This window comes from Pristis pectinata, chromosome 6 (genome assembly GCF_009764475.1).
Source record: "Pristis pectinata isolate sPriPec2 chromosome 6, sPriPec2.1.pri, whole genome shotgun sequence".
Classification (NCBI taxonomy): Eukaryota; Metazoa; Chordata; class Chondrichthyes; order Rhinopristiformes; family Pristidae; genus Pristis; species Pristis pectinata.
The window spans coordinates 49,226,420-49,254,410 of record NC_067410.1 but is presented as its reverse complement, the minus strand read 5'-3'; the positions used below and the strand labels follow the sequence as shown (position 1 = coordinate 49,254,410).

General features: G+C 40.3%; 1 protein-coding gene and 1 long non-coding RNA gene across 4 annotated transcripts in view; one reads left to right on the top strand and one right to left on the bottom strand.

Annotated features, from left to right (window-relative positions):
• dock3 (dedicator of cytokinesis 3) overlaps nucleotides 1-20,526 on the top strand; it is an 822,502-nt gene extending 801,976 nt beyond the window's left edge. For 2 of the 3 annotated variants that reach the window (XM_052017225.1, XM_052017224.1), the window contains exons 49-54: nucleotides 378-525; nucleotides 3,612-3,727; nucleotides 5,220-5,307; nucleotides 10,941-11,063; nucleotides 12,914-12,996; nucleotides 13,896-20,526. In XM_052017225.1, coding sequence (XP_051873185.1) covers nucleotides 378-525; nucleotides 3,612-3,727; nucleotides 5,220-5,307; nucleotides 10,941-11,063; nucleotides 12,914-12,996; nucleotides 13,896-14,393 — 1,056 coding nt within the window. In that variant the 3' untranslated portion in view covers nucleotides 14,394-20,526. The remainder of the gene's footprint in view (nucleotides 1-377; nucleotides 526-3,611; nucleotides 3,728-5,219; nucleotides 5,308-10,940; nucleotides 11,064-12,913; nucleotides 12,997-13,895) is intronic. The other variant, XM_052017226.1, reaches the window with a different exon arrangement.
• LOC127571140 (uncharacterized) overlaps nucleotides 573-27,991 on the bottom strand; it is a 43,613-nt gene continuing 16,194 nt past the window's right edge. Inside the window, exons 2-7 of the long non-coding RNA XR_007956449.1 lie at nucleotides 7,924-7,982; nucleotides 6,397-6,459; nucleotides 4,912-5,083; nucleotides 3,648-3,707; nucleotides 2,715-2,847; nucleotides 573-680 (exon numbers count right to left, since the gene is read on the bottom strand). This is a non-coding gene — a long non-coding RNA (uncharacterized LOC127571140). The remainder of the gene's footprint in view (nucleotides 681-2,714; nucleotides 2,848-3,647; nucleotides 3,708-4,911; nucleotides 5,084-6,396; nucleotides 6,460-7,923; nucleotides 7,983-27,991) is intronic.

The following is a 27,991-nucleotide window of genomic DNA, read 5'->3' as shown; positions in this document are numbered from 1 at the left end:
AGAAACTTCTTGTAAGCATGTGGTTATCATGGTTTGAAGTAAAGGGATATCTTTGAAAGTAAAATAGTCTGTTAATACTCAGGGTTTACAACAATGCATGGCTACTTAGTTGATGTACCTGAGGAATTACTCATATTTATCAAATTGTACAACATCAAAGACTACATCAACATCTTCAGAACAGAAGAAGACAAAACTGGGAGACAAATGTTCAATAGGAAATACCGGTTTTAGCAAACTTCTTGGCTATGAGTGATGAGCAGCTGAGCATCCAAAGCTTCTGTTAGTCCATCCCTTCAACTTTCACTGTTTTGTTCCCTTTTTGGGTTTCCCAGTGTGCTCTCTTTCTTTCTGCCATTCTCTCTATTTTTCTGCAGCTTGCTTATGCTAACCCCAAGTTCCAGGGCTCCATGACGAATGTCTCTGTTTTGTCATCGTGCCAGGCAAGTCCATCCACCTCTAGCCTGAGTTCCACGCACTCTGCCCCTTCACAGATGATCAACTCAGCCCCATCAAGCGCTCGAGGTAAGAATTTTTTTTAAGTGTTTATCAAGGCTTGAGCCAACCTGAGAGTGAGCTGTCTCTTGCCTCCTATATTAGATTCTTGTCTTTTCACACTTGTATCTATGCAATGTGCAGCAGCTGGCACAAGCTGACTTTGTTATGTTCCATCTTTTCTCCTATATTTTGGAATTAAAGAAGTATGGCAAAACAAGAAATGAAACAGAAACATTTGAGTATATTCCTGGAATTTTACATTGAAATGTAATATGGTGTATCCCTTTCAAATCCTGGGACATAGCTAACAGGCAGTGCAAAGAATAGTTGCAGTGCTTTATAATTAAGTTGTATTTAACCTAATTGCCCTTTTTAAGACACTACTTAATATTTCCTCTTAGAAAGTGATTTCCAAGTTTTGTAGCTGCCCATAGACTCCCAAGTCAATTACTGGACATTTATCACTTCTTCAAAATTTAAGTTTCTGGTCATAAGCAAGAGACATCTGTTTTCTTTTCTCAGGATTGTTTTGCATATGTACCAGAGTTTAAAGTTTGGTCCTAGATTGAAGCCTTGAGGGTGTGAGATTGTGCCTTTTCTCTTTTATTGATAGTAACACATATAATCACCAAGACGATATTGAACCAAATAGTCCATTAGAGTGGTGGAACTAGTAATCATGTCCAAGCTCTATGTGCTTATATGTGTGTGTGTGTGTGTGTGTGTGTGTGTGTGTGTGTGTGTGTGTGTGTGTGTGTCTTCTAACACATTACTTCATGTGTTCAGTAACGCACGACATCCATCTGCCTTTACACTGGAAGGCAGTGTTCATCTTCTATATAAAGTGTTCTCCACAACCAAGCTTTAATTCCATGCTTGGATAAGGCACACTACCCAAATGCACAAAAAGGCAAATTTTTGGGTTAAAAATAATTTAACCACTTTAATCACATAACTGGCAGGGTTGGGCCAGGCGGGGTGAGGGAGAGGAGGGTATAAAATTAAAGATCAGGGAATGTCCTCCCAACACATCACATAAAGTTTGCCATTTGCTTTAAAGCAGGGAGTTGTGTTGACTGTGTGTGTCCTATGTCTTAGAAAGGAAGGGTACTTCATTATCTTTTTTAAATCAGTCTTCTGTGTAGTCTTGTTTAACTTGAACCCAGGACTCTGAAAATATGTCAGCAAAATAATATGTACCCTTTTGGTCCAACAAGTTAGTGTTTTTTTACTGCTCTCCTTGTGGATGGGAAGAACAGAATTGCTCCCTGGCCCTTTATGCCCTCAGAGAGGCCTACAACCTCATCCTACTCTTCTACTGTTTCCATCCAAAGTCTTGCTCTCTCACTGCCTGTTGCTGGGGACCCTCTGGTTGTCTCCTCTTACCCCTGGTTTTCCACCCTGGCAGCTATCAGCTAGTCAGTTTGTCTGGCTATTGAGTAGGAAACACAAGAAAATAATTTCCACAGGACATGCAAAATGTACAAAGGCCCCACATTCCTAGTTGGGTTTTGGATGGGATCTTTAATTAAGAAATTTAGAAACCCTATAGTACCTGGTCTGATGAAGATTCCTAAGAAACCAACAGATACAGCACAATCCATTAGCAGAAATATTAAGTAACACTGTAATGCTCGGGATGGACACACCATAGCAGCTACTTGGTAATACTAGTAAAATCAGTAAGTGCAAGTCACAGTCACCAAATAACTAAAGTTCTCCAATAAGACACAGCTCCATTGCTTCTAAATACGTCTCAATAAATGGTCAGTGGCTAGTACAAACTGGTCAGGACTTTCACTGATGTGGAAAGACATGAAAATGGCAGTGATGACCAATGCCCATTTCTGCCCCACATGAGCTCATCTCCAGTCAGACAGGAGATCACAAGTGCCTGCAGTAGGGCTAATGAGAGACATATTCAACAACCTTTCTGAATAGGATCTTCAACCTCTAGATTCACTGCCTCCAACATTCTTCTTGCTGTACAAATGGAACAATAAATTTGTCTGTTTGCCAGAGAGAATGGTTTCTCTCTATTTACCACATCCATCATCATCTTGAAAACCTCTATTAGAGTCATTTCTGTTTGAGGGAGAACAGTCCTAACTTTGTAACATTTCTTCATGAATGAAGTTCCTCAATGCCCTTTCTACGATGTTTATGTCAAAGCTTCTGCTGAAGTTACAATCACAAAGCAGGAGAATCACAGTTACCTCACATTTCTTTGTAATTATATGTAGCCCACTCATTGGTTCTGACATATATCCAGCCTCCAGTGTCCAAAGCATGGCTATCCCTGCTTTACGATATTGTTGATCATTGATGTGTGGTCCAAGTGTAACACCACTGCATGGTACATAGAGAAACCAAACAATGCACAGGGAGTAGAGGAATGTTATACATGTATATAAGGTGTACCGTCAGAACTTTTGTATTAGCTATGCCCTTTTCTCAACCTCACTATTTAGTTTAATCTCTCAATAGTTCCTATGTACTGCTCTTTCTGTTCTCTTTCTTTCCATTCACTTTTCCTCTTCTACTTTAATTCTCCCTTTATATTTCTGAGTTTCATCACTTTTGACGCTGTTAATTTTCTGCATTTCACAGTTTGTACTTTCTCAATTATGTCTTTTCCGTCTCTATCATTTGCACATTCTTTTCTTTTCCCTTTATCCCATCCTTATTTCTGTTTCACTACCTCTCTGTCCCTTTCCCCTTCTCCACCTTTTCCTTCTTTTTCCTGCTCTCCTCCCTTTCCTCTTTTCCAGCTCTCCCTTCTTTTCTGTCTCCTTTTTACTCACCTTTCTTTCTGCTTTTTCTGCTTTCTCTTTCTCTCTGTCCTCCCCCCCCCCCCCCCCCCACCTTTTTCTCTCTCCTTTGTGTCCATCTTTCCTGGTCCATATTCTCTTGCAATAGATTTCTCCCTTCTTTTCTTTCTCCTCCTTATATAATCTCCCTAACATCTTTTATTCCTGTCTACATATTAATCCAGACCTTTTTGTTCATCCATCTCTGCCTTTTCCATTCCTCTCCCATTTCTTTTTCTGATTTGTCATTTTTTTGTCTACTGTGGTTTCTAATTAACTGTTCAGCTTTCTGTTTGTGTTCAGGTTCTCCATCATTGTCTGATAAGTACCGTCACTCACGGGACATTATGATGTTGCTGCCTCCTCACAGGGACAGGCCCAGCAGTGCCATGTATCCAGCTATGATGGAGAATGGACAAGTAAGTTACTAGACACAGAACGTCAGGGGTACATTTTATCACAGTCACATAAGGCTCATCCAGTAAACTCAGATATATTTGAGAAGACTGAATTGGAATCATATTTCCTTATGACATACAATATGCAGACCCTTCGTCCAAGTCAGCTCTCAAAGCAATCCCATCAACTCCATTTCCCAACTTACTTCCCTGCAACCTACCTTCTCTCATTTTTTCATTAACTTCACTCAGATTCTCCTACCACTCACCTCTGCTAATTTAAAGTAGCCAATTACCCTACCATCTGCACATCTTTGGGAGGGAGAAGGAAACCCAAGCACCTGGGGGAAACCCACATGGTTGCAGGGAAAATGTGCAAATTCCACACAGATAGCACTGGAGGTCAGGATTGAACCCAGGTTGCCGGAGCAGTGAAGCAACAGCTGCACCACTGCATTGCCCTCATCATATGTTTCATCCCATAATTTAGTGTAAGTATTCTTCTATATGGTAACATTGTTATTACATGTATTGCTTTGATGACAAAGCCAGAGATGAGGGAGCAGCTTGGCAGGTTCCTTGTGACAGAGCTATCTGAGGAAATGGAGCTTGGAATTTGGGAATTGAGTGTTCTGTCCACTTGCAAATGATTATTGTGGTAAGATTGGAGAGAGAGGTAGAAGTTCACAAGAAAATGCTTGGCAATGGCTTTATTGGTGAAAGAAGTCACAATGTGACAAGGCCATCAATGATCACAACACAATGTACTTCCACTTATAAAGCAGCATCTAACATGGGTATTTTCTAAGACTTTATAAGTCCAGTAGTTATCAAAATAAATGATGCCAAACCAAATAAGGAGATATTAAGATAGATAACAAAAATGATCAAAGAGCCTAGAGAATTCCAGAGGTTTGGGCTTTGGCAGCTAAAGAAGACAAACCTTAGAAATGGGAAGGGAGTTTATGTGGAGGATGATTAAGGGAAGATAAGGTGGGGGATTGTGTAGAACAGTCAGAGGGAAGGAATTTCCAAAGTTATTGTTCTGGAGAAATTCTTGAAACACACACATTTTCAAACAATAACATGAGATAACCTAGTCTTGAGATACCTCTGGTTCACAGGATCAATGTGTTTTTCTTCCACTAGCACAAATGCACAAGAACCCTATCATATTACATGAAAACCTTGCTGTCAAACCTTACCTGGTGGTTCTAGAAAGGCTTGTACAGGTGTGTTCAGTGTTCAGCCCATTCAGTCAGAGCAGATGGTGGCAGAACTGTTCATATGATTGTTCTGAAGCTGCATCACCTTGATCTTGCTTACCATCAGCATTATCATTGAATTTGGAAATGTTCTTGATAACACCTCCATCAGCTAAAATAACAAAAGGAAACTCAGTGAATGCAAGTGGGTTTGGCCTTCCAGTATCTCTTCCCTAAACTGTTGCTGGGGAGTACTGTAGTCTCTCATGGTGAATCGACTTCATGTTGACAGTCCACTCTCATTACAGCCTTCTAGTTTCCAGCGGGCTTTGATTCAACAAGTGGTCGGACCCTGCAAACCGTGCAGTGACCCCAACCTCTCAGTCGCTGAAAAGGGTAAGATTAAACTTCACTGCAGCAAAATGAAAATTGTTTCTCATCAGCTGACAAATATTCAATACTTCATTTAAAAAGAATGGGGAGTATTTCTTGTAACTGCACTGGGACAGATTCTTATCTTTTCCCTTTGGGGCTTAGACTCATGTACAGGTCCAAGTTGAACTGAGTAGAACTGTCCCATGCTAGTGTCTTTGCAATCTAACTCACTCAATTCCTAGTTGGTGAAATCCCAAAGTGAAATTTTGCAATAAACTAACATCTTCATCTGGCTGTTTTAGGAAATGGAAATGTATCAAATGTAGTAGAAAGGTCTTTCAAACTCATCACGGTTTAAGCAGAGCTGTACGGTAAGCTGTACTACATCTCGTAGAATCATAGAGAGAGATGCACAATGGAAACAGCGCCTGCATTCAGCCCCTTGCTCTTTCTCCCTGTAAATTTCTAGAGGTTTTATTCCTTCTTACTTCAATTAATTTGATTATTAATCTATTCTGAGTCTGAATTTGCCATTCTTTGGTATGTACTTCTCCTGCATGTCTGGCATTATTTCAAAGGTTCTCCCAATTTGATCAATCTGTCCTTCAGAAATTCTGTGGCTTCCAATTTTGTACATTGTCTGGACCATTTATAACTACTCGACTAAACTACAGGAAGCATAGTCCTGGCTCCCTCCATACTTGATCATGAAATATTAACCACCTCTGAATTATTTATATTAGAATCGTTGAAGTTTCCCATTACAATAATATATCTGTTCTCACAGAACTTCTCACCCCCAGTTAAACGACTGGTGCTCTGTAGTGGATTAGCTGGCATTAAACTGGGTGGATTTTTATCCAACTAGCAGTTTCTATGTGCTTCTATATATCCCCTTGCACAGATCATCAAACTACCTCATAGGTTTTGCTCAAATACAGACATGAAACAAATTTGACATGGAATAGAGTAGAATATTTAATGTTTATGAATATAGAAGGAAACATTTTGAGGCCTAACATCTCTAGAAGTGGATAAAATACCATCCCTGGATGCAAGGTATCCCAAGCTCTTAAGAGAAATATGGGAAGAAGTAACAAAAAGTCTTACCTTCATTTCTAGTCCTCTTTGACTGGTACCAGAGCACTGGAAGACTGTTAATGTGGCACTTCTCTTTAAAAAGGAATGAAGGGATAAGCTGCATAATCAGATATAGGCTAACCTGCATTAATCCCATATCCCTTGAGTTTCTTAATATCTAAAACTCTTTATTTCACTATCAGTCAGCCTAACATCACTGTTGAGCAAATTATTGAAAAAGATTACAAGGGAAAGTATAAATCAGGGATGCCTAAACTATGGCCCGTGGGCCAAATCTCCTGGAATGGCCCATTGATATTCTACACGGCAGCCTTGTGCGCAGGAGAACGGAACCTTCCTCTGCAATCACCCACCATTACGGAGATGATAGCTGGGGTGAGGATTGTTCAAGAACAGTAGGGGGGAAACAGAGAGAGGAATGCGCACTGAAGGAGGATTTGTCAGGGGATTTGATGAGTGCGGACCACTGATGATTGTAGGATATGTTGAGGATATATGTGGGTAGACAGGCAGATGACCTGCGAGTTGCTGAGGACAAAAGCTGTGAGTGGAATGGTGGGGAACATCAGTATTGAAGTAAAATTAAAGAAGGTCCCAAGTGGATGCCCTGGATTCTCTGTGAGTGGGAAATTTTAACCAACACACAGACCTTCAGTTATGACCAGTTTCTTCCTCTCAGGCCTTTTTTGCATGGTTGAATTTTTTTTTATTTACAGCATGTTAACAGGCCCTTCCGGCCCAACGAGTCCACGCCGCCCATTTTAAACCCAAATTAACCTACCCGTACGTCTTTGCAATGTGGGAGGAAACCGGAGCACCCGGAGGAAACCCACGCAGACACGGGAGAACATACAAACTCCTGTTAAAGTGACTTTAAATAAGCATCTATACACACTACATTTTTCCTAATGCTTGAACATGTTTAAAAGTTGTGCTCCATATTTATTTGCTGCTTTTGATCACTTTTCTTCTGTATCTTGGAGTGATTCTTCTCCAGTAATATCTTTTCAACATTGAAGAATCCTAATTTATCTAGCTGCTTCTCCTCATTTTAATAGTGGATTCGGTCTTATTTGTAAGAGGTTTCAACATGCAACCAGACTACGGTGTAATTTGCCCAGGGAATGAAACGTAACTGGAAACTAGACCTCCTGTTTGCTTTGAGTATTGTGTTTCACATTGTTTAGATTCATTAAAGGATGCATCAGCTAATACCTGTAAAATTTTCTCAAGAATCTGCATTAGGAAGTTGCATCACACTTGAAAGAACATTGAAGAAAGGAAAGATACATAGCATACTGGACTAGCATCTGGAGACTTGGGGCACTGATCCAGAATCACAAGTTCAAATCTCACAGCTGCAACTGAGCAGTTTAAATTCAGTTAATAAAAACTAGCATCTGTTAATAGTGACCATGAAACAAATGAATTGTTGTAAAGCCATCTGGTTCACTCCTGTCCTTCAGGGAAGGAAATCTGCCATACCTCATTCCAGACCCACCAATGTGGTTACTCACAGCCTAACAAGCCAGTTACCTCTGGAGCAATTAGAGATGGACACATAAATGTTGCCCTTGCCAGCAATGTTCACAATCCTGTAAACAATTATATAAAAAAAATTAGAGCAGTAACAGGTCATACAACCTCTTAAGCACACTGCCATCCCATGAGATCATGGCTAATCTAATCCTTGGCCTCAACAGTACTTTCTTATATGATTGTATTATTAATTCTTTATAATCTAAAAATCTGCCTTTATAAGCTTTTCATCTACTGCACTCTTGGGCAGAGAATTCCAGAGATTCACAGCCCTCCTCACCTCAGAGCTAACATGCTAACTTTCTGCTTCCTTGTTTGAGAACACAAAACTTTCTGAATACCAACATTAAATTGTCTCACACCATATAAATGTTACTCTGCTTTTCTATTTTCCCCATAGAAGTGGATAATTAAGAACAGAGAATGCTGGAAATACTAAGCAGGTCAGGCGACATCAGTGGGATGAGAAGCAGAGCTTACTGTTCAGGTCAAAAACCTTTCCTAAGAACTGGGAAGGAGAGAAAAGAACCTCATTAAGCTACAGGGAGGGTGGGATGTCTCTGATAGGGTAAAACCAGAGTAACCATGGGGATAAACTGTACACAAGGTTATCTGGTCAATGGGTGAATGGGAGCAGTTAGAGGGAGAGAATGCAGAGTAGGAGTGGTGAAACCCAGAGCAGGGGGACATGCCTGACAGGTCAGGGTGGGCATGTCCACCACTCCCAGAGGAAATAAAGGGGGAAAGCAAACAAATAAGCTGAGCCAGTATCACAGATGGATGACTAATACAGACAGAGAAATCAAGTCACCTGAACTTTTAGAATTCAGAGTCCAGAAGTCTTACAATGTGCCCAGAAGGAAAATTAGATATTGTTCTTCAAGATTGTATTGCATCTCATTGTAAATGAACGGGAGGCCACAGACTGATAGGTCACCATGGGAAAGGGATGGAGAATTGAATTGCCAATCAACAGGAAGCTTGGAGGTATCCCTTCAACTGAGCACAAGTCTTCTACAAAGTAGCCACCCAATCTGGATTTGGTTTCTCCACTGTAGAAAGGCCACATTGTGAAAACTGAATGAAGTACACTAGATTGCAAGAAGTGCAAGCAAATCGCTGCTTAATCTGTAAAAATTGTTTGGGTCTCTGGCTGGTGGGAAGGGAAGAGGTAAATGGACAAGTATTGCATCACCAATGGTTGCAAGGGAAAGTGCTGTAAGGTGGGGGAGATTGGAAGGAATGGAAGAGTGAACAAGGGGGTAACAATGGGAACTGTCCCTACAATATGCTGAAAGGGGAGGAGAGGGGAAGATGTGCCTGGTGGTGGAATTTCTTTGAAGGTGGCAGAAATTGCTAAGAATGATCTGTTGAATGCAGGAATTGGTGGGGTGGATGGTGTTCTGTCCCAGAGAGGAGGTGAGGGAAATGAATGAGGTGTGGTCAGGGGCTTTGTTAACAATGGTAGAAGGGAAACCACAGGTCAGGAAGAAGGAAGACATTTCAGGAGGCACCTGTGCATAAAGTCTCAAATTTTTTTCTGTTATAATTTTAGATTTCCCGCATCTTCAGTTTTTCTGATAATCTCACATTCTCCCAATCAAATTCCATCTGCCTTTTTGCCCATTCAACAGACATCTCCCCTTAAAATTCTTTGAGTCTGCCTCACAACCCACCTTTGCCTCCCATAGAATAGAAAGGACATAAGAAATAAATGAAGGAGAAGGCTATTTAGTCTGTCGTGCAAGCTCTGCTATTCAATAAGACCATGATCTCAGCATCAGTTTCCTGCACTAACCCCATATCCCTTGATAATAAAACATAAAACATCTGTCAATCTCTGTCTTGGATTCACTCAGCACTGGAACTTCCCCAGTCCTCTTGAGTGGAGATATCCAAAGATTTGCTACCTCTGAGCTGAAAAAAATTTCCTCTCATGTCTGTCCTGAATGACCATCCCTTTATTTTGAAACTGTGACCCTGGTTCTAGACATCCCATGCAAGGGAAACATCATCTCTGCATCTATTGTGTCAAACCCTATAAGAATTTATGGAACATTTTACTAAGGAAACTAAAGTGTACAATAAATGGATTCAGAAAGTGCATTGCTGGAGGAAGGAGATTGAGGATTGAGGAGATTGAAACCAGGTTGAGAGGACCTGGTTGAGCACAGAGGCCTTTTCCTCTTCTAAGACTTCTTGGAATTCAGGTACTGATTCTGAGCATAAACTACTGAGAATACTTGACAAAAACAATGTGTTCCTACTCTTGCTAAGTTACAGCTAACTTTCTTGTATGATTCAATAAAGGGGCTTCATTTTCCTACTTATCAAGTGATAACGAGATAATTCTCCTAATTTCCAGAGAACATAGATCTAGTATTTTTAAACTCTCCTTACATGACAAAGACACCACACCAAAATCAAGGCTAGTAAACTTTCATTGCACTTTCAGTCGCAAGTATATCCTTATGTGGGGAGACAAGACCTATACACAAAATTGCAGTCTCACCAGGGCCCTATATATTTGCAACAAGACATCTCTGCTCCTGTACTCAAATCCTTTTGCAATAAAAGTCAATATTCAACTTGCCTTCCTAATTACCTGCTTCGCCTACAAGTCCGCTGTCAGTGATTCATATTCAAGGACATCCAAGTCCCTCTGAACATCAACATCTTTCAGTCTCCCACCATTTAAAAAGTACACCATGTTTCTCATTTTTCCACCAAAGTGGATAACCTCGCATTTACATACATTATGCTCTATCTGCCATTTCCTTTCCCATTCATTACCTTGTCTTTGGCTCCCTGAACTCATTCTGCACCTTCTTATACCCTACACTTTATGTTGTTGAAAAACTTAGATATGTTGCACTTAATCCCTTCAACATGATCATTAATGTCGATTTTGAACGTGTGCTTCCCAATTTTATTTCCACTGCAATGCCTTAAAGATGTCTGTCCTGAGCTTTGTTTGCTACTGATTTTCATTTCACTGTTTCACTATGTTTCAGCGGTGCCTGCAGCTCCCAGTTGCTGGAGTCTAGACAGTGGAACCAGAGATACAGTACCATTCTTGTCAGCACATGTGGGCACCATTGTTGCACCTCCAGTACCACCTCGCACATTACCACCTGGTAAGTAGAAAAATGAAGCCCCTTGTTGAATCACACAGGAAAGTTAATTCAAAAGGCTATAGTTTAACAAGAGAGAAGCAGGGACACATCAATTTTTTAAACAGTCTTTTTAGTTTATGCTTAGAATCAGTACCTGACAAAAGTCTTAGAAGATGAAAAGGCCTTTATGCCCAGCCAGGACATCTCAGCCTAGTGGTTTCAATCATCTCAATCCTCAATCTCTTCTCTCTCCAAAAATGCATTTTCTGAATCCATTTATTGGACTTCGGTTTCCTTAATAACTCATTCCACAAGCCTGCCACTGTTGAAAACTTGTATATATACTGTAAGATCTTTATTGTATTAAATGAACTTAAATATTATATTCATGTCAAAGCACTTATAGACTATATCAGTGACATGAAGACACAGAAGATATTGTATCTTCCTAAAAACACAAAAAGCTGGAATTCTTGAAGAACCTTGAAGATCAAGCTGTATGATATACAATAGCAATGAGAATAAAAAGTTAGAACGAAGAGGAAACCTGTGAAGAAATAGTAATTATGTTGTATCAAGGTTCTGTTTAAAATTGCAGTATATCAGAGAAACCAGGTCTGGGAAAGAATGTTAGAATACAAGATTAAAAGAGAAATCTGTATTTGAGCACTGTGTAAATGCTAGGAGAAAGTAGGGCATTTAGGGTGGTATATTTGGAGCTTTTAGGAACTTATAAGAGCAATGATTATCGTGATACCAACAAAATAGAGTCAGACAAAAGAAGTTAAAGGCTAGAGATGAGAAGATGTCATCAAACCAAAGGTTTTTGTTCTTTCAAGTACGGGAATGAATGAGAAGTGTTTATTGTTATTTAATGTTGAAGATGGTAATGATAAGAGTACTGATATGATAGCAATAAATGATTTTGGAATTGTTGCTTATGTGCATTATGAGAGTATGCTGAAAATGCATTCTGGAGGAAGAGATGTAAAGTTACCATTTCAAATTCTGTTGCAAGGACATCAGGCTGAAATAATCAGTCCTGCTTGGCATTTACCAGCATTTTATCTTTCTCTTTAGATTTCCAGCATCTGCAGTATTTCACTTTTTGGTTTTATTTTAATGTATTTCTGTACTTTGGTATGGAGGCACAAGACTAACATCTTCAGACAACTCAAAAGTAGGAAAATGATTAACTGTGAACAGGAATAAACAAGGGTTTCTAAGACATAGAGAAATTATTAAATAGACCGGGTATATGCAGAAATTTAACATATTATGAGGAAACTAAGGAACATCTGATAAATATAAAAAATTAAGGTAAATCTTCAAAAATTATGAAAATCAATAACCTAGATTTTAAAAGTAAAGTACAGATCAGGCACAAAGCTAAATCTTTATAACATTTTGGTTTTTGTCTGCAATTGGGAAATGTATTCTGTTTTTGATATCCTAATTAGGGAAGAAATGTCCAGAGGAGATTTACGAGGATCATAATAAGAATGACGGGCATTCATTATAGACCCAGAAAAAAATGAAATACAGATTTGAAGAAATTTGTGTTGAGGGTGTTCACCACCTAATAACCCCATCAGAAACAGTGAAGAAACCAGTTTCTATTCTAGCCATTAGAAAAAATATTTTTAAAAAAGGTTTGGGAAAATAATAGAGGAATTGGGATTAGTGGGTTGACCGCCTGAAGGAGCAAATGCAGATTCCATAACCAAATGTTCTTCAGTGCTGTGAAGTGTAACAGTTTCTTAATAATGATGATATGAATGAAGACTGCTGTGATGGAGAGAACGGTATGTTGGCAGTGATGATAATGGTTATTTTGAAATATAGGTAAACTCTCCTCATTTACTTCCCAGGTCATTTCTCTATGAATTTTGATGCCTTCCATCATCAGACCAGTGATATGCCACCTGCCTTACCTGCACGAACCCTACGTAAGGTAATTGTCCCACAATATGTCATGGATTTATACAGCACAGAAACAAGCCCTTCAGCCCACCATGTCCATGATTACATGGTAGCTCCCCAAAGAAATAAATGTGTTCAAGAATGAATTCATCCCTCTACCAAAATATTTTTGAAACCTCACTTGTAGTGTAAATATACTAGCATAAGTATGTCATCAGAAGAACATAAATTTGCCTGAGTGATAGGGTACAACTTTCATTTCTAGATTTCAAGAAAGCCTTTCAATCTGTGCAGTACTTTTCACAACTCAGGGTATCCCTAAGTGAATCTTTCTTAAGGGTATCACTGTTGAAGTTTAAGGAGATAAGGCCAGACATTTCACACATAGCAAAGTCCTCACAGCAATGTGATTATAGCCAGAAAATCTGTCTGAGCAATGTTAGATAAGTGATAACTATTGGCCAGGACAGCAGGTGCACATCCCTTTTTTATAATAGTGCATAGGATCTTTTATATTTAGGGCACTTGATGGGTCAGCAGTGGTTGTACTATGTTTTGTGTTTCTGAGCTGTCTACACAAATAGATTTCACTTTCAATCCTTGGGATGAGGTAAATGTAACGATCTAAGTTGGGGTACTATTAGGACTGCTGCAATAGGCATCAATGCATCAAACAGACAATTGTGAAGTTATTCTCAATGGTATCATCCTTGTTATCCAATGGAGTGTAGAGAGCATCACATTGGTTGTAATGTTGCCCTTGGTTGAATAATCTGCTATCCCACACAATCAGTTTTTTTAATCACTGTCATGACCACAGTCATGTGTAATCACTTGACTAGAATGTCCTACCAGAATAAGGCTATTGCAAGATTAGATATCTGAAAGAACTAACCTTTCCTCCTTCTCCCCCACCCTCTTTTCCCATAGTCTTCACTGCATCCTATACCTGCATCACCTACTAGCCCTCATTCAGGTCTTGATGGCAGCAACTCCACTTTGTCTGGCAGTGCAAGCAGTGGAGTATCCTCTCTGAGTGAAAGCAACTTTGGCCAGTCGATGGAGCCACCACGTGCTGACACTATAGATTCTGTCCCCAGTCAGACCTGGAACCCAGATGAAGATGGGGAGTCCCCTTACATACCAGTGAGGTACAGCCTGTCCGAGCCAGACGTCATTGAATCGATCAAAGCTCACCCATGCCGCAGCCACTCTGCTCCTACAGGGGTCATTCCTAAGGAATCTTTGGAGACCCCAGTCTTGCCCCCAAAACCATATCACCCCAGGCCTGCATACACAGACAATGAAGAAATACTTGAAGAAGAGAGCAGGCCAAAGAGTTTCACATGCAAACTGTCTCAATCTGGCCTAAGTGGTAAAGATGACCAGGCCAAAGTACCATGGGAACATAGCATCAATCAAGAATAAGTCACAATGGGTTCTGAAAATTAAGGTGTTCACTGGTTCATCCTACAGGTGGCAGCCACCTCTGTTTACTGTAAACAGACATTTCTTTGAGAAAATAACTGCTTTGATTCTGAGAAAGGAGGTCTTTCTGTTTAGGGCCTGGCTGTTCTATGATTGCATTTTACAGCTAAGGAGTATTGAAATGTGGCGAAAAGTATTCAAGCCTTCAAACCCAAATTGAGAATATTTTCTGTCACAATCATGCATTTCACTTTGATTATTGGAAAGTAAAGATGAATTTACAAGGATTCTATATTCAAATGGTATTTGTCATTTCATTAAGTGCCCACTGATTACCTCCATTTTGATTTCCTTGTATGTATATTCTATTTTTTAGTCTGCTGGTCAAGAAATGTTTATATTTCTGTGCTCAGTCTCACATCCATGACACTTCACTTTTGCTAATAATTGTGTGTAAAATTATGCCACTAAGGTCGCACACTTACTTTAAGGACTGTTCCTAAAGAGGAGGAAAGAATTGTCATTACAACCTGAAAATGATGTATAAGAGTGCATCAACATGATAAGACTCTGCTGAGTTCAGAAGTGGTACATATACAATTAGCATAGAATTCGCCTTAATGTGCATTAGTGGTGAAGAATTTCAAGTTTGAAGTTCATTAAAAATGCAGATCAGTTAATTTGCTCAAATGAAAAAATTGGCAATTTAACTTTTTTGGGTTTTTTTTATTACTGGCTCCTGTGCACTGGGTGATAAATCAAGTTTATTTGAATTTATATAAAAGTGGGCAGTATTATATACTATCCCAATCACTGAGTTCCTTCTGAATGACAAATCACAACATTCTAACAAAACAGACCCTATAAAATGCAAAAATTGAAGTGTATTAATGTTTTTTTTAACTACTTTGCAGTGAGTTCCTATAACCCCCAACCAAGCACCAATTCAGCCAATCTTTTTATAGTCCAACATCATTTTCTAGAAGAATTCATGTTAGAAATCCACATTTGTTTTACCAAATGCTTTTGAAACAATCCTTGAATTACCTATCCTATAAAACAGTAAATGAAACAGCATGGTGTCTCATTCTCTGATTGTACTGTCTGGTATAGTGTCAACATTTCATAGACCAGTAGGTGTGATTCATGTGCTGAGGTAGCCAAAATCAGGCAAAGTTAGATTTCTGATGCTACTGGTAAACAGTACTACAAAGACAAGGAAATAAAGTCCTGAAGAATATTCAGTCACTATAGCTGTAAGTCCAGGATTAAATCTGCACCCCCCTACATGAGAGAATTAGCAACAAACCCTGTCTGCACTGTCAGGGATTTGATACAACAGTAACAGGAGCTCCTTCAGGAGAGTACTCCTGGAACAGTAGCCCAGTATGCCACACTTCAAAGGAGGGCCCCAGTGATAGCCAGCTACCTCAGGAGAGGTCCCTGTAACATTAAGTGCCAGCTTGTTTTGGGGTGAGGAGAAAGCTGGCACAAAACAAATGACAAATACTTTTTGTACTAATTTTGTGACAAGACTGCCTTTACACATTCCCTTCAAGTTCCAGAAACCAATATTTCAATATTATGTCCATTTAAAATATAGATTAAAAAAATGCTGTTTATCTCCATCTAGATCGGATGCTTAGACAAACTATTTCAGTCCCTTGACTAGCCCATGGCATTTGATTTAAAGTTAAATGCTAATAGAGAAAGTATACCAGATTCCATTATTCCCATAGTGCACCAGTGATGTGGGTTTTTAACAGAGAGTTGCTGACATTGGGATTGGCAGATAATCGCACATACTGGGTTTATGGCCATAGCTTTGAAAATATGAAAAGCTCCCAGATAAACAAAAGGCACAAAACAAGTAATTTCAGAACGGAGAACATCAGCCTTCATTTTACTACTGCTGACATTAGTGGGCAAAGCTGTTCATTGTGTGGACACAGGCAAAAGTGTTATTTAAAATAGGTTTGCACTCTCCTTACAACAGGACAAGACTACACAATTGTATCTCTTACTTCAAATCACTATTTTTACCTGCAGGCCGAGACCTGTTCAGAATAAACTACTATTAATAATAAACTAACAATGTTACTAACAAGTTCCATCAGGATCTTCTTTTAATAAAGTGAACTGATTTTTGTGACAGAGAAATAGTATTTATAACAGTTTGGTTGTTCCTGATATAGATTAAAGCTACCACTAAATCTGTGGATGTTTCTCAGCAGGTGAGTACACTGGGCACATTGAATTGATTAATACTGAGCTGTCCCATTCTCACTTCTGTTGATTTTATTGATCACAGCTAGAGCAACATTGGCAGTGTTATATTTGATTCCTGGGACTATGTGGTTGAAATAGCTTAGAGCACCTGCTTACTATCTGCAAACCCAGTTGAGAGATCTGTAAAAAGAGCAATCGGGTTTGGGTTCTGTTGTGTTCTGATCCTGCCAAAACTTGAGATTGAATTCTTCCAATGGTCTTGGGCCTTTCAATCAAACTGTCCCGATTCATCACATGACTGGTGATATTAGTCAGACAGGCCAGTTTGTCTGGTGTGAGAAATGGAAGAATGTCATACTTACAGTGAGGAATGCTCCTTTGACATTAAGGATAAAGCCCTTTCTTGAGGCAGAATAAAATTAGCACTGGCTCTGCGGTCCCTTACTGAGAGAGGTTGATACTAACGCTGGGTGCTTGAGATTGGAACTGTACCATTAACATCTCTTACTTTATCATAAACTTATGAAATTATTTACCTATTCCAGTTTGATTCTTGTGCCCTACCACTGATGACTGCTCTATGCCACAAGCTATCTATCCATTGAAGGCATTAGTGACAAGCCATTCCATCCACATCCCTGCATGTCGACATTTCCCTGTAGAGACCCCCCCTTTCTCAATGCAGGGCTCTTAATGGCATTGTCAGAAGCCTATCATCACCCTGACAGAGATTAGCACATTCAGAGAGCAGGAATTAAACCCGGCCCTTCCCACCATGTTGCTCCAATAACTCACCCAGCAAAGGATTTACTAATCACACCATCAGGAGTCTTGAACTGATTATTTTGCCTAAACCAGGCTAATAATGAAAACATATTAGGAAATATAAACAGGTGCAGATTTGTAGTTTGAAAAGATGAATATTCCTTTCGTTCAATCCTATGCTGATCATATTCCATTAAGTGGGAGTAGAAAATAAAATCTATTACCATTATAAGTTTGTCCTGCTTATGAACATTTTGTACAGTTGGTACAGCTTCAGAATACTCTACAACCAGTCTACTGTCATTTCAAAACTTTGACTATCGTTCCTAGTTTCACTTAGTATGTTTTTGAAATGTCTTCACAATACACGCAGAGTGATTTGCAGAAAAACACAAGCAATGATATGTCCTCATTGCTCTTGGTACACCTACAACAGACACTTCACATTCTAATCATATCCCAACTGTTTCTAGTTGTGTGGAAATTAGGATTTGTTTCCCTACACCATAATCTACATAAAGATGAATTGCAGTTTAAAGCATTATAAAGCCCTTTCCTTACAAACCACAACGCAGCAAGGACAAAGATACAGGACAAATACTTTATAGCAGTTTGAGATCCTCCAAGACAGACTTTGACAACTTATTGATGAAAGAACTGGAGCACTTTCAGAGAAATCATTCAAAACGCAGAGGTTATGTAGGTAGTTTGCACTATCCCTACTAACATCTGAACTTAAGATTTCATGTTCTATTGGGGTGTAGGATATTGTAAAGTGTGCAATTGAGAGTGACTTGTAAGTAAAGTAAAAGGTTCTGCTAGGTTACAATTCAGAAAGACAAGTTTCAGTATTATCAAAGAATAGCTAAAATTTGATATAAACGGTGAAGAGAATTTAAAGTTATTGTGATTCTATGCGTATCAATATGTACCCTATGGTCTAATTCACATTCTATTGATGGTAATAATGGGGGCTGGACACTATAAGACCATATAGTCTTGAATATCCTTAAATAGGTCTCAAGGATGAAGAATTGCAACTCATCACTCTTACAATGAGACAGTCTCCAGGCTACTGGTAAATGCTATCCTTTCCCTCAGAGTGAAAGACAGAGAGGGCTGTTTAATTAAATCTTCAAATATATTACAATATCTATCCAGCATTGGAATGCTACTTGGAAACGGTGTGGTCCATGTAAAATATGAAAAGGCAACTGAAATACAGGAGAATTGTTGGCCTCATTCATCTCAGTGCCCAGTGCTGCAGAGAACAAACATGCCCAGTAATCATGTGCATTCAGAGCAGTCAATGGCCCCATCCATTTATTGGATGTTTTTATTTGGGATGTTGGTAGGACAGAAAACCTAATCTTTTAGAAAAACACAAATTTAATTTTTTAAACTTATTTTTGCTCAAACTTGTTTCTAGTGTGCCCATCCAAGTCAAGAATTCCATTGAGATTTTGTGAAAAAGAAAATGAAATGTGAAAAGACTCTGTAAAGTAATAAATTTGATGTATAACAACAGTAACATGCCTCGTAAAAGGCAGTTATTTAATATTTACCTAGCTATTGCAGTGCTTTCTTCGCAGTACACAAGCTATGGAGTGTGTCCTGTAACTAAAGCATGCCAACTGTATTTTTGTGAGCCTTGTAATTTACAGTCCTGTTTTCTGTACAGCAATGTTTCAAATGATGGAGTTTAAACTGCCTGTTGTCACCATGGGTTTCTCTGATTTTAAACCCATTAGCGTTACCGCAGTGATGTAAAGCTGTTTTCCCCTTTGCCCCCTTCCAAATTATGTCTGCCTTTATTGAACCATGTCAGTGCCGAGTAATCCCACTCCTTGTACAAATCTTCCCTTCTCAATGCTGTGTATTTATCAATTTTACAAAAAAGGATGAAGGGAAAGACCTCTGATGAAGTGTGGGCCTATGTTGTGAAGGATTTACCTTTAACACTGAATTCCCATTCTGTGGCTTTTCATGATCTTCACTATGCACCCATGACAGTGGATATTTGAGCTAAACAGTCAGTAACTAATCACAGCTACCACTTCTGCAACAGGCTTGGGAAAGCTAGGCTGGAGCTGGAAAGTTCTACTTGGGCACAGATGAGTCTCTGCCAATCAACATAATCCTTGCAATGGATGTAGCAGAATGACACATTCATTCTACTTTCAGTAAACTTCTTGAGGAGGTTAAGGGAGGATTTTTAAAGCCAAATTGGTTTTATAGGTTGGGTGAACAATATGGTGGTTTAAAAAAAAGCAGATGATAATAATGATAATTGACCTTTCATCAGGCCCATGGTTAGGTTCAGTTCAGCTCCATTTTTTTGTGTACTAAATAGGACTGCCCTTTACCATTTTTGTAAGGGGAGCAGCAAGGAAACATTGGTGAAAGTACATAGTGGGATTTTACTGTATATATTGTGTTAGCATGTCAGAATATGTGATGTGAATTTTAGATGTAAATACTGCCAGTTAGTTTTCCTATCCACCAAATTGTTGTTATGTGTAATTCCTTAATGCCTAAAATTAAAGCCTTGATTTAACCAGTAATTCTGTGTCTGTCTTTGAGTTGGATGCCAATTTTTTCCCCATACAGCTGAAGTAATGAAAGGAAAAGCACAATTGGCCAAAAGTTGAGTATCACAAATTCAAACCAGCTACAACACAAATACAATGAGTAGGCCCATTACTCAATGATAAATAACATAAAATTATTTCTTGCTGTTCGATGATTTGACTAGTTTTGGGGGTCATATAAGATTATTTTTTTCCCTCTGGGAAATAGACTACTACGGCACGGGAACAGGCCCTTCAGCCCACGATATTGTGCTGAACTTATTAAAGTAGTAATTAAATGCCTAAATAAACTAATCCCTTCTGCCTACACAATGGTCATACCCCTCCATTCTCTGCACATTCATGTACTTATCTAAAAACCTCTTAAACACCTCTATCATATCTGCCTCTACCACCACCCCTGGCAGCACATTCCAGGCATCCACCATTCTGTGTTTAAAAAAAACTCAACAGCACCTCCTTTGAACTTAGCCCCTCTCACCTCAAATGCATGCCCTCTATTCTGACCCTGGGAAAAAGATACTATCTATGCTTCTCATAATCTTATAAACTTCTATCAACTCCCCTCAGCCTCTGCCACTCCAGAGAAAACATCCCAAGTTTGTCCAATTTCCCTTTAGCACATGTCCTCTAATCCAGGCAGCGTCCTGGTAAACCTTTTCTGCATCCTCTCCAAAGCCTCCACATCCTTCCTATAATGGTACAGCCAGAATTGAATGCAATACTCCAGATGCAGCCTAACCAGAGTTTTATAAAGCTGTAAACATAACTTTCAGACTCCTTACCTCGATGCCTTGACTAATAAAGGCAAGCATGCCACCTGCCTTCTTTACCACCCTATCAACTTGTGTGGCCACTATCAGGGAGCCACGGACTTGGACCTCAAGCTCCCTCTGTACATCAATGCTATTAAGGGTCCTGTCATTAACTGTATACTGTCCCTTTACATTTGACCTCCCAAAGTGCAACTCCTCACACTTGGCTTGATTAAACTCCACCTGTTATTTCTCCACCCATATCTGCAACTGATATATACCCCACTGTATCCTTTGGCAATCTTCTACACTGTCCACAACACTGTCAATCATTGTGGTTAGTAATTAAGTTGTTACTGAGCAAGTGCAGAACTACTTGGTGAATTCTAGTTTGCAACTATGGAGCCAGTTTGAACCTCAATAAATCTTCCCCAGGTATACTTAGGACTCTTATACTGACAGCTCGTGATCCCTGCTATCTCACAACTTATTACACTTGGCACCAGTCTAACAAGTCACTGTATTTCACAGCCCATGCTGACCGACTTACAGCTTTCAAGTATCTATCTGACAGAGAAGGTAAGAGCAGGATTTGACCACAAGACCAATTGCGCTTGCTAAATAAAATCAGGGTGGAACTTCTACATCAACTCCATTGTTTCATGTAGTGCTCAAAAATATATTGATCCCAACCTACTACATGCACAACGTTCTTGAATAGAGACTTCCAAAAAATTTACAGCCTTCTGACAGCACTTTCTGCTCAGAGATCCACTCCTGCTCCCAACTGATATTTTCGTGTGTTTGTATGTAAATGATACCAGTGGCTTTGCCTATCAAGATAGTGTCAGGGAGGTGAGAGGCAGAGTTGTACTGGTGTTCAGTTATAGAACATAGAACAGTACAGCACAGGAACAGGCCCTTCAGCCCACAATGTTGTGCTGAACCAATTATATTAATAATGCCCAACTGACCTAATCCCTTCTGCCTACACAATGTCCATATCCTACCATTTCCCTCACATTCATGTGCCTATCTAAGAACTTCTTGAACACTCCTGTCGTATTTGCCTCCACCACCACCTCAGGCAGCGCATTCCAGGCACCCACCACACTCCGTGTAAAAAAACTTGCCCTTTGAACTTTCCCCCTCTCACCTTAAATGCATGCCCTCTGGGATCAGTCATTTCAACCCTGGGAAAATGATACCAGTTGTCTACTCTATCTATGCCTCTCATAATCTTATAAACCTCTATCGCTCCAGAGAAAACAAACTAAATTTGTCCAACCTATCCTCATAGCACATGCCCTCTAATCCAGACAACAGCTTGGTAAATCTCTTCAGCACCTTCTCCAAAGCTTCCATATCCTTCCTATAATAGGGAGACCAGAACTGAATGCAATACTCCAGATGTGACCTAACTAAAGTTTTATAAAGCTGCAGCATAACTTCCTGACTCTTGAACTCAATGTCTCAGATAATGAAGGCAAGCATGCCATATGCCTTCTTTACCACTCTATCAACCTGTATAACCACTATAAGGGAGTTATGAACTTGGACCCCAAGATTCCCTGTGCTCATATCTCTTTACATTTGATCTCCCAAGAGGCAACACTTCACATTTGGCCAGGTTGGACTCCATCTGCCATTTCTCCGCCCATATCTGCAACTGATCTATATCTTGCTGTATCCTTTGCCAGTTTTCTACGCTATCCACAGCACCACCAATCTTTGTATCACATGCAAAATTTACTAACCCACCCATGTACATTTTCATCCAAGTCATTTATATTCATCACAAACAGCAGAGGTCCCAGTACGGATCCCGGAGGAATGCCACTAGTCACAGACCTCCAGCTACAATAAGTCCCATCGACCACTACCCTCTGTCTTCTACAGGAAAGCCAGTTCTGAATCCAAACACTCAATTCACTGTGGATCCCATGCATCTTAATCTTCTGGATGAGCCTCCCATGAAGGTCCTTGTCAAACGCCTTACTAAAATCCATGTAGACAACATCCACAACTCTCCCTTCATCAACCACCCTTGTCACCTCATCAAAAAACTCAATCGAGTTAGTAAGGTACGATTTACCCTGCAGAAAGCCATGCTGACTGTCCCTAATTAGGCTATGGTTTTCTAAATACTCATAAATCCTATCCCTTTCACTTTTGGCTTGTGAGGAGATCCCAATAAAGGTATGACCTGCAGCCCTGGCGTCACCATCCCTTGAGGAAAATGTATAGCAAAATTCTGATAATCTACCACCCAACAATTCAGAAATCCTGATGTTACAGCTTTTGGCTTACTGGGTGAGGATTCTCAAGCTCTCTTCCACTCACCAGCCTCCCATTCTCCCTTTCACTCACTGGAGCCCCAGTTCCTGCCCTCCCTTCCTTAGTGTCCTAGATCCCACACTCCCTTAGAAGTCACTTTGCCCTGTTTCCCATGCTCTGTTAAAACTCACCTGGTCCTGTTTCTCAGACTCCACTTAAGCTCTCTGGATTCATTGGAAAATGTATTAACCTACTGTGTAACATCTAAAAAAAAAGTGAATTTAAAGTGTGTTGGAGGATTAATGTCTATAACATCCAATAGTCCGGAAAATCTGCTGGTCCAGCACCACCAAAGTCCCGAGTGCTAGATTACTGGAGTTTTCATGTGGAATATTCTCACCCGCTTAGTAGTGCATCCATTGGATGGGGCACAGTCTTGGAGTTATACAGCATGGAAACAGAGTTATACAGTACAGGAACAGGCCCTTTGGCCCAACTCGTCCATGCTGGGAGGGAAGGGTTAGATAGATCTTAGAGCAGGATAAAATGCTGGCACAACATTGTGGGCCGAAGGGCCTGTACTGTGCTGTAATGTTCTATGAACCCTCTCCAGTAACTTGCCTACCACTGATGTGAGACTCACCAGTCTATAGTTACCAAGATTATCCCTGTTTCCCTTCTTGAATAATGGAACATCATTAGCTACTTGCCAGTCCTTCAGGACCTCACCTGTGGCTAGAGATGACACCAAGATATTGGGCAAGGACGAAGGTATTGGTCAAGGGTGATGATATTGAGGGTGGTGAATCTGAACTCAATGGGAGTTTCCAATACTGAGGCGAGGGTTCTTCCTGTGACTGCTCCCAGATGGCTGATGAACAAGGCTTAAAAATGTTGCCAGAAATCTGAACAGCTCTCTTCTTCTGATAAAGCTCCTTATTGCACAAGAATGCACTTTCCTTCATGCAGCTCATTTATTGCTGCACTCCATGTATTTAGAGTCAGCCATCTCTTTGATCTAGAAGAATGCTTCTGAAAGCTTTTTCATAGTGAACCACTTTGGTGTTGATGGTACAATGTTAGTAGTTTCTTCTTTTTCTTCTAAGCTCTGTTTCTCAAGCTTTAACAGATCCTTTGTAACCTCATTGCCTTTAGATTCCAATCACTTTTCCCTGTCATCCTGATTGGCTTCATCAAACCCAGCGTTTTATCTACTTGACAATGTCTTCTCAGGGATTTTGCTGCAAAGTTGTTGGAGTTGGGCAGACACTCCAGCCATAATTTCTTCCATACATCATTCATTGTTGCATGGATTACATCATCCCATGAGGTAGTGATGTAGTCCATGGCTATCTTTATATTGCACCTCTTACAGATTTCCTGAATAGAGAGATTGTTATTGATTTTCAGATCTGAGATGACGTGCTTTGTCACATGTAACAATAGCACTTAGGTCCATGGGTCCTAACAGTGAAATGGTGTTAGGGGGCAAAAATGCAACGTGGATGTTGTCAGCTCTGCCAATGTTAATCAGATATCCAGCGCATTGTCAATGAATCGCTAGGGTGTGTCATTTAGACTATTCCTCACGCAATAATGTTCAATGAAGGGAAAGAAAACAATGCGATAAAATCTTGGAAGAGCAGTGTATTCAACAGGCTTTTTTATTAGATAGCCACATTACAGGAAGATTGGCCTTTGAGTATTTCTTCAGAGTCCTGAGATTCACTAGTTGAGTAAGAGGGGCTTAAGCTTATAGTCACCTTCAACATTGCCTCCAAGGAGGAGTACGGCAGTTTCGGTGTTCTGAAGACTGCAACAGTTTTTATCGTACCTCAAGGTGGACACACATGAGAGCATCAGCTTCCTAAAAAGCCCCATGTCATTTATATTAAACACTTATTTAGAAGGGTCACCACCTTCCTGGATAATTTGTTTCAGCTGTGGAAAATATTTCTGCCAATTCATTATCCGCACGTGCTGCCTCCCATGACAGACGAGTAGTATGTAGGTTTGCATGTTTCTTGAAATGTTCAAACCAGCCATTGCTGGCCTTGAAAATATCAGTAGTTGCAGAAGATCCATTACCCACCTTGCATTCTCTCCAGGTTTGCCATAATAACCTCACTTTTTCCTAGGTCTTCATCAAACACGGGCACATGCCATTGATTCTGACCCTCCAGCCACACGCTTAACCTTTTTTCCATTCTTTCTATTATAACATCTCTGCCCTTTCTGACATGTGATGCACTCTTAGACATTAACTTTTATTTTGTCTGTGTTATTAAGGAGTGTTTGCACCATCGATGCTGCGAAACTTAATGAGCAACTGATTTCCACTATTTTCACTTGTATTAATTAAATCCAGTTTAATATTAATGCTAACAGCTTGACATGATTCCTAGAGCAGGTAAAATCCTTAGAACTACTGGGCCATTTTGAAGCTATCTTAAAGGATGAACTGAATAAATTCTAATGAAGCCCAATAAAAAGCAGAGCACTGTGGCCTGGGCATAGTCAAAATGGTGTGGAAGAAAGCGCAAAATGCTTTAATGGTGCAGAATGGTACGCTTTTCATTACAGTGAGAAAAACATTGTAAAGTGAGGATACATTCCCCAAATAGTTAATGGCATTGTAGCAAAAATTCATAAGTTGAATTTCATAGTTACATCCTGCCATGCCTATTCTGTCTAGAGCACTCGATCCAGATTTTAGTACCAGTTATCTGACTGACAGCTTGTTTCCCCTGCCTACAAACTCAACAGCTGAATTATTAACAGCTTACAGTGCCTATTGACTGATAGGACATTTCAAACCCTTGTTGACCATCTAACAGCTTGCATTAGAACATAGAACACAGAACAGTACAGCACAGGAACAAGCCCTTCAGCCCATGATGTTGTGCTAAACTAAGTAAATTAGTAATCAAATGCCCAACTAAACTAATCCCTTCTGCCTGCGCAATGTCCATATGCCTCCATTTCTTCCACATTCATGTGCCTATCTAAGAGCCTCTTGAACCCCTCTATCATATTTGCCTGCACCATCACCCCTGGCAGCACATTCCAGGCAGCCACCCTTCTCTGCTGAAAAAACTTGCCCCTCACGTCTCCTCTGAACTTACCCACTCTTACCTTAAATGCACGCTCTCTGGTGTTAGACAGTTCAGTCCTGGGAAAAAGACACCAGCTGTCTACTCTTTCTATGGCTCTCATAATCTTATAGACCTCTATCAGATCTCCCCTCAGCCTCTACCACTCCAGAGAAAACAACCCAAGTTTGTCCAACCTCTCCTCATAGCACATTCCCTCAAATCCAGGCAGCATCCTGGTAAACCTCTTCTGCACCCTCCCCAAAGCCCCCACATCCTTCTGATAATGGGGCGACCAGAATTGAATGCAATACTCCAGATGCAGCCTAACTAGAGTTTTATAAAGCTGTAACATAACTTTCTGACTCTTGAACTCAATTCCTCAACCAATAAAGGCAAGCATGCCATACGCCTTCTTTACCACCCTATCAACCTGCGTAGCCACGTGCAGGGAGCTATGGACTTGGACTCCAAGATCCCTCTGCACATCAACACTGTTAAGAGTCTTGTCATTAACCATGAACTGTCCTTTTACATTTGATCTCCCAAAGTGCAACATTTTACATTTGGCCAAGTTAACCTCCATCAGCCATTTCTCCACACATATCCACAAATGATCCTGTTGTATTCTTTGGCAGCCCTCTACGCTATCCACAACACCATCAATCTTCGTATTAACCACAAACTTACTAAACCACCCACCTACACTTTTATCCAGGTCATTTATACATATCACAAACAGCAGAAGTCGCAGTACAGATCCCTACGGAACACGACTAGTCACAGACCTCCAGCCAGAATAAGTCCCATCGACCACTACCCTCTGTCTTCTAAGGGCATGCCAAATCTGATTCCAAACAGCCAATTCACCGTGGATTCCATGCATTGCTGCTGGTTAACAGCTCACAGCTGCTGATGACTGACTGATAGAGCACAGCCCTCAATGATGGACAGGCTGCAGTCCTTGTTGATAAACTGACAAGAATGCCTGCAAGCTGCCTGTCAACCTGATTGACAGGTCTCAACTCCTGACTGACAACTTGTGGCCCTTGTTATCTGATAGCCCTCAGTCTTTTTAAACAGTGACTTCCAACCTTTGCTGCTTAAATGATAATTCACAGGCACTCCTGACGAAACGACAAATCACAGGCATTACTGTCTAGCTGGCAGGTCACAGTTTTCAATAACTGGCACTCGCAGCCATCTCCGACTGAACGGCGTCCTCACCATTACTGATCTTGCTAACCAACTGAATGCTGTCTGCCTCTGCTACTTGTGTGACAGCTCAGAACCCTTTTTGCCTGTCAGCTGCCTAAGATATTTTTGTCCGACTGATAGTTATCAGCTGTTGCTGCCTGACTGATTGCCTACTCAAACCCTTGATCTGTGAATCCAACAGCTTTTAGTTCTTGTTACCTGTCAGACTGACTGTTTGTAGTATTGAGTGACTGCCAGCTTGAACTCTTGCTGTCTGACTCATTGGCAGTTTACTGTCTGACTGTTGCTATCTGCGCCACCATCTGCCTTTGCTGCCTGTCTCCCCAACTGACCTTCTAACTGAATAAATGACAACCTGTAGATTGTGCTGTCTGCCAGATTTCAGGACTATGCTGCCTGACTGATTTTCCACTTACTGACTGACAGCTAAAAGCACGTGCTGGGTGACAGACAGTTTCGAGTTTCTACTTTCTGGCAGACAGCTCACAGATGTTGCTATCTTTCCGACTGACAGCTTGTAGACCTATCTGGCTATCTGAGTAATGCCTCTCAGAACCTGTTGATTGACTAACTGACACTTTGCAATCCTTGTTGATTTTCTGAAAAGCATATACGTATCTTTACTAACTGACATGCTGCTCCTGTGTTAATTGTCTGAGCTCATTGCTCTT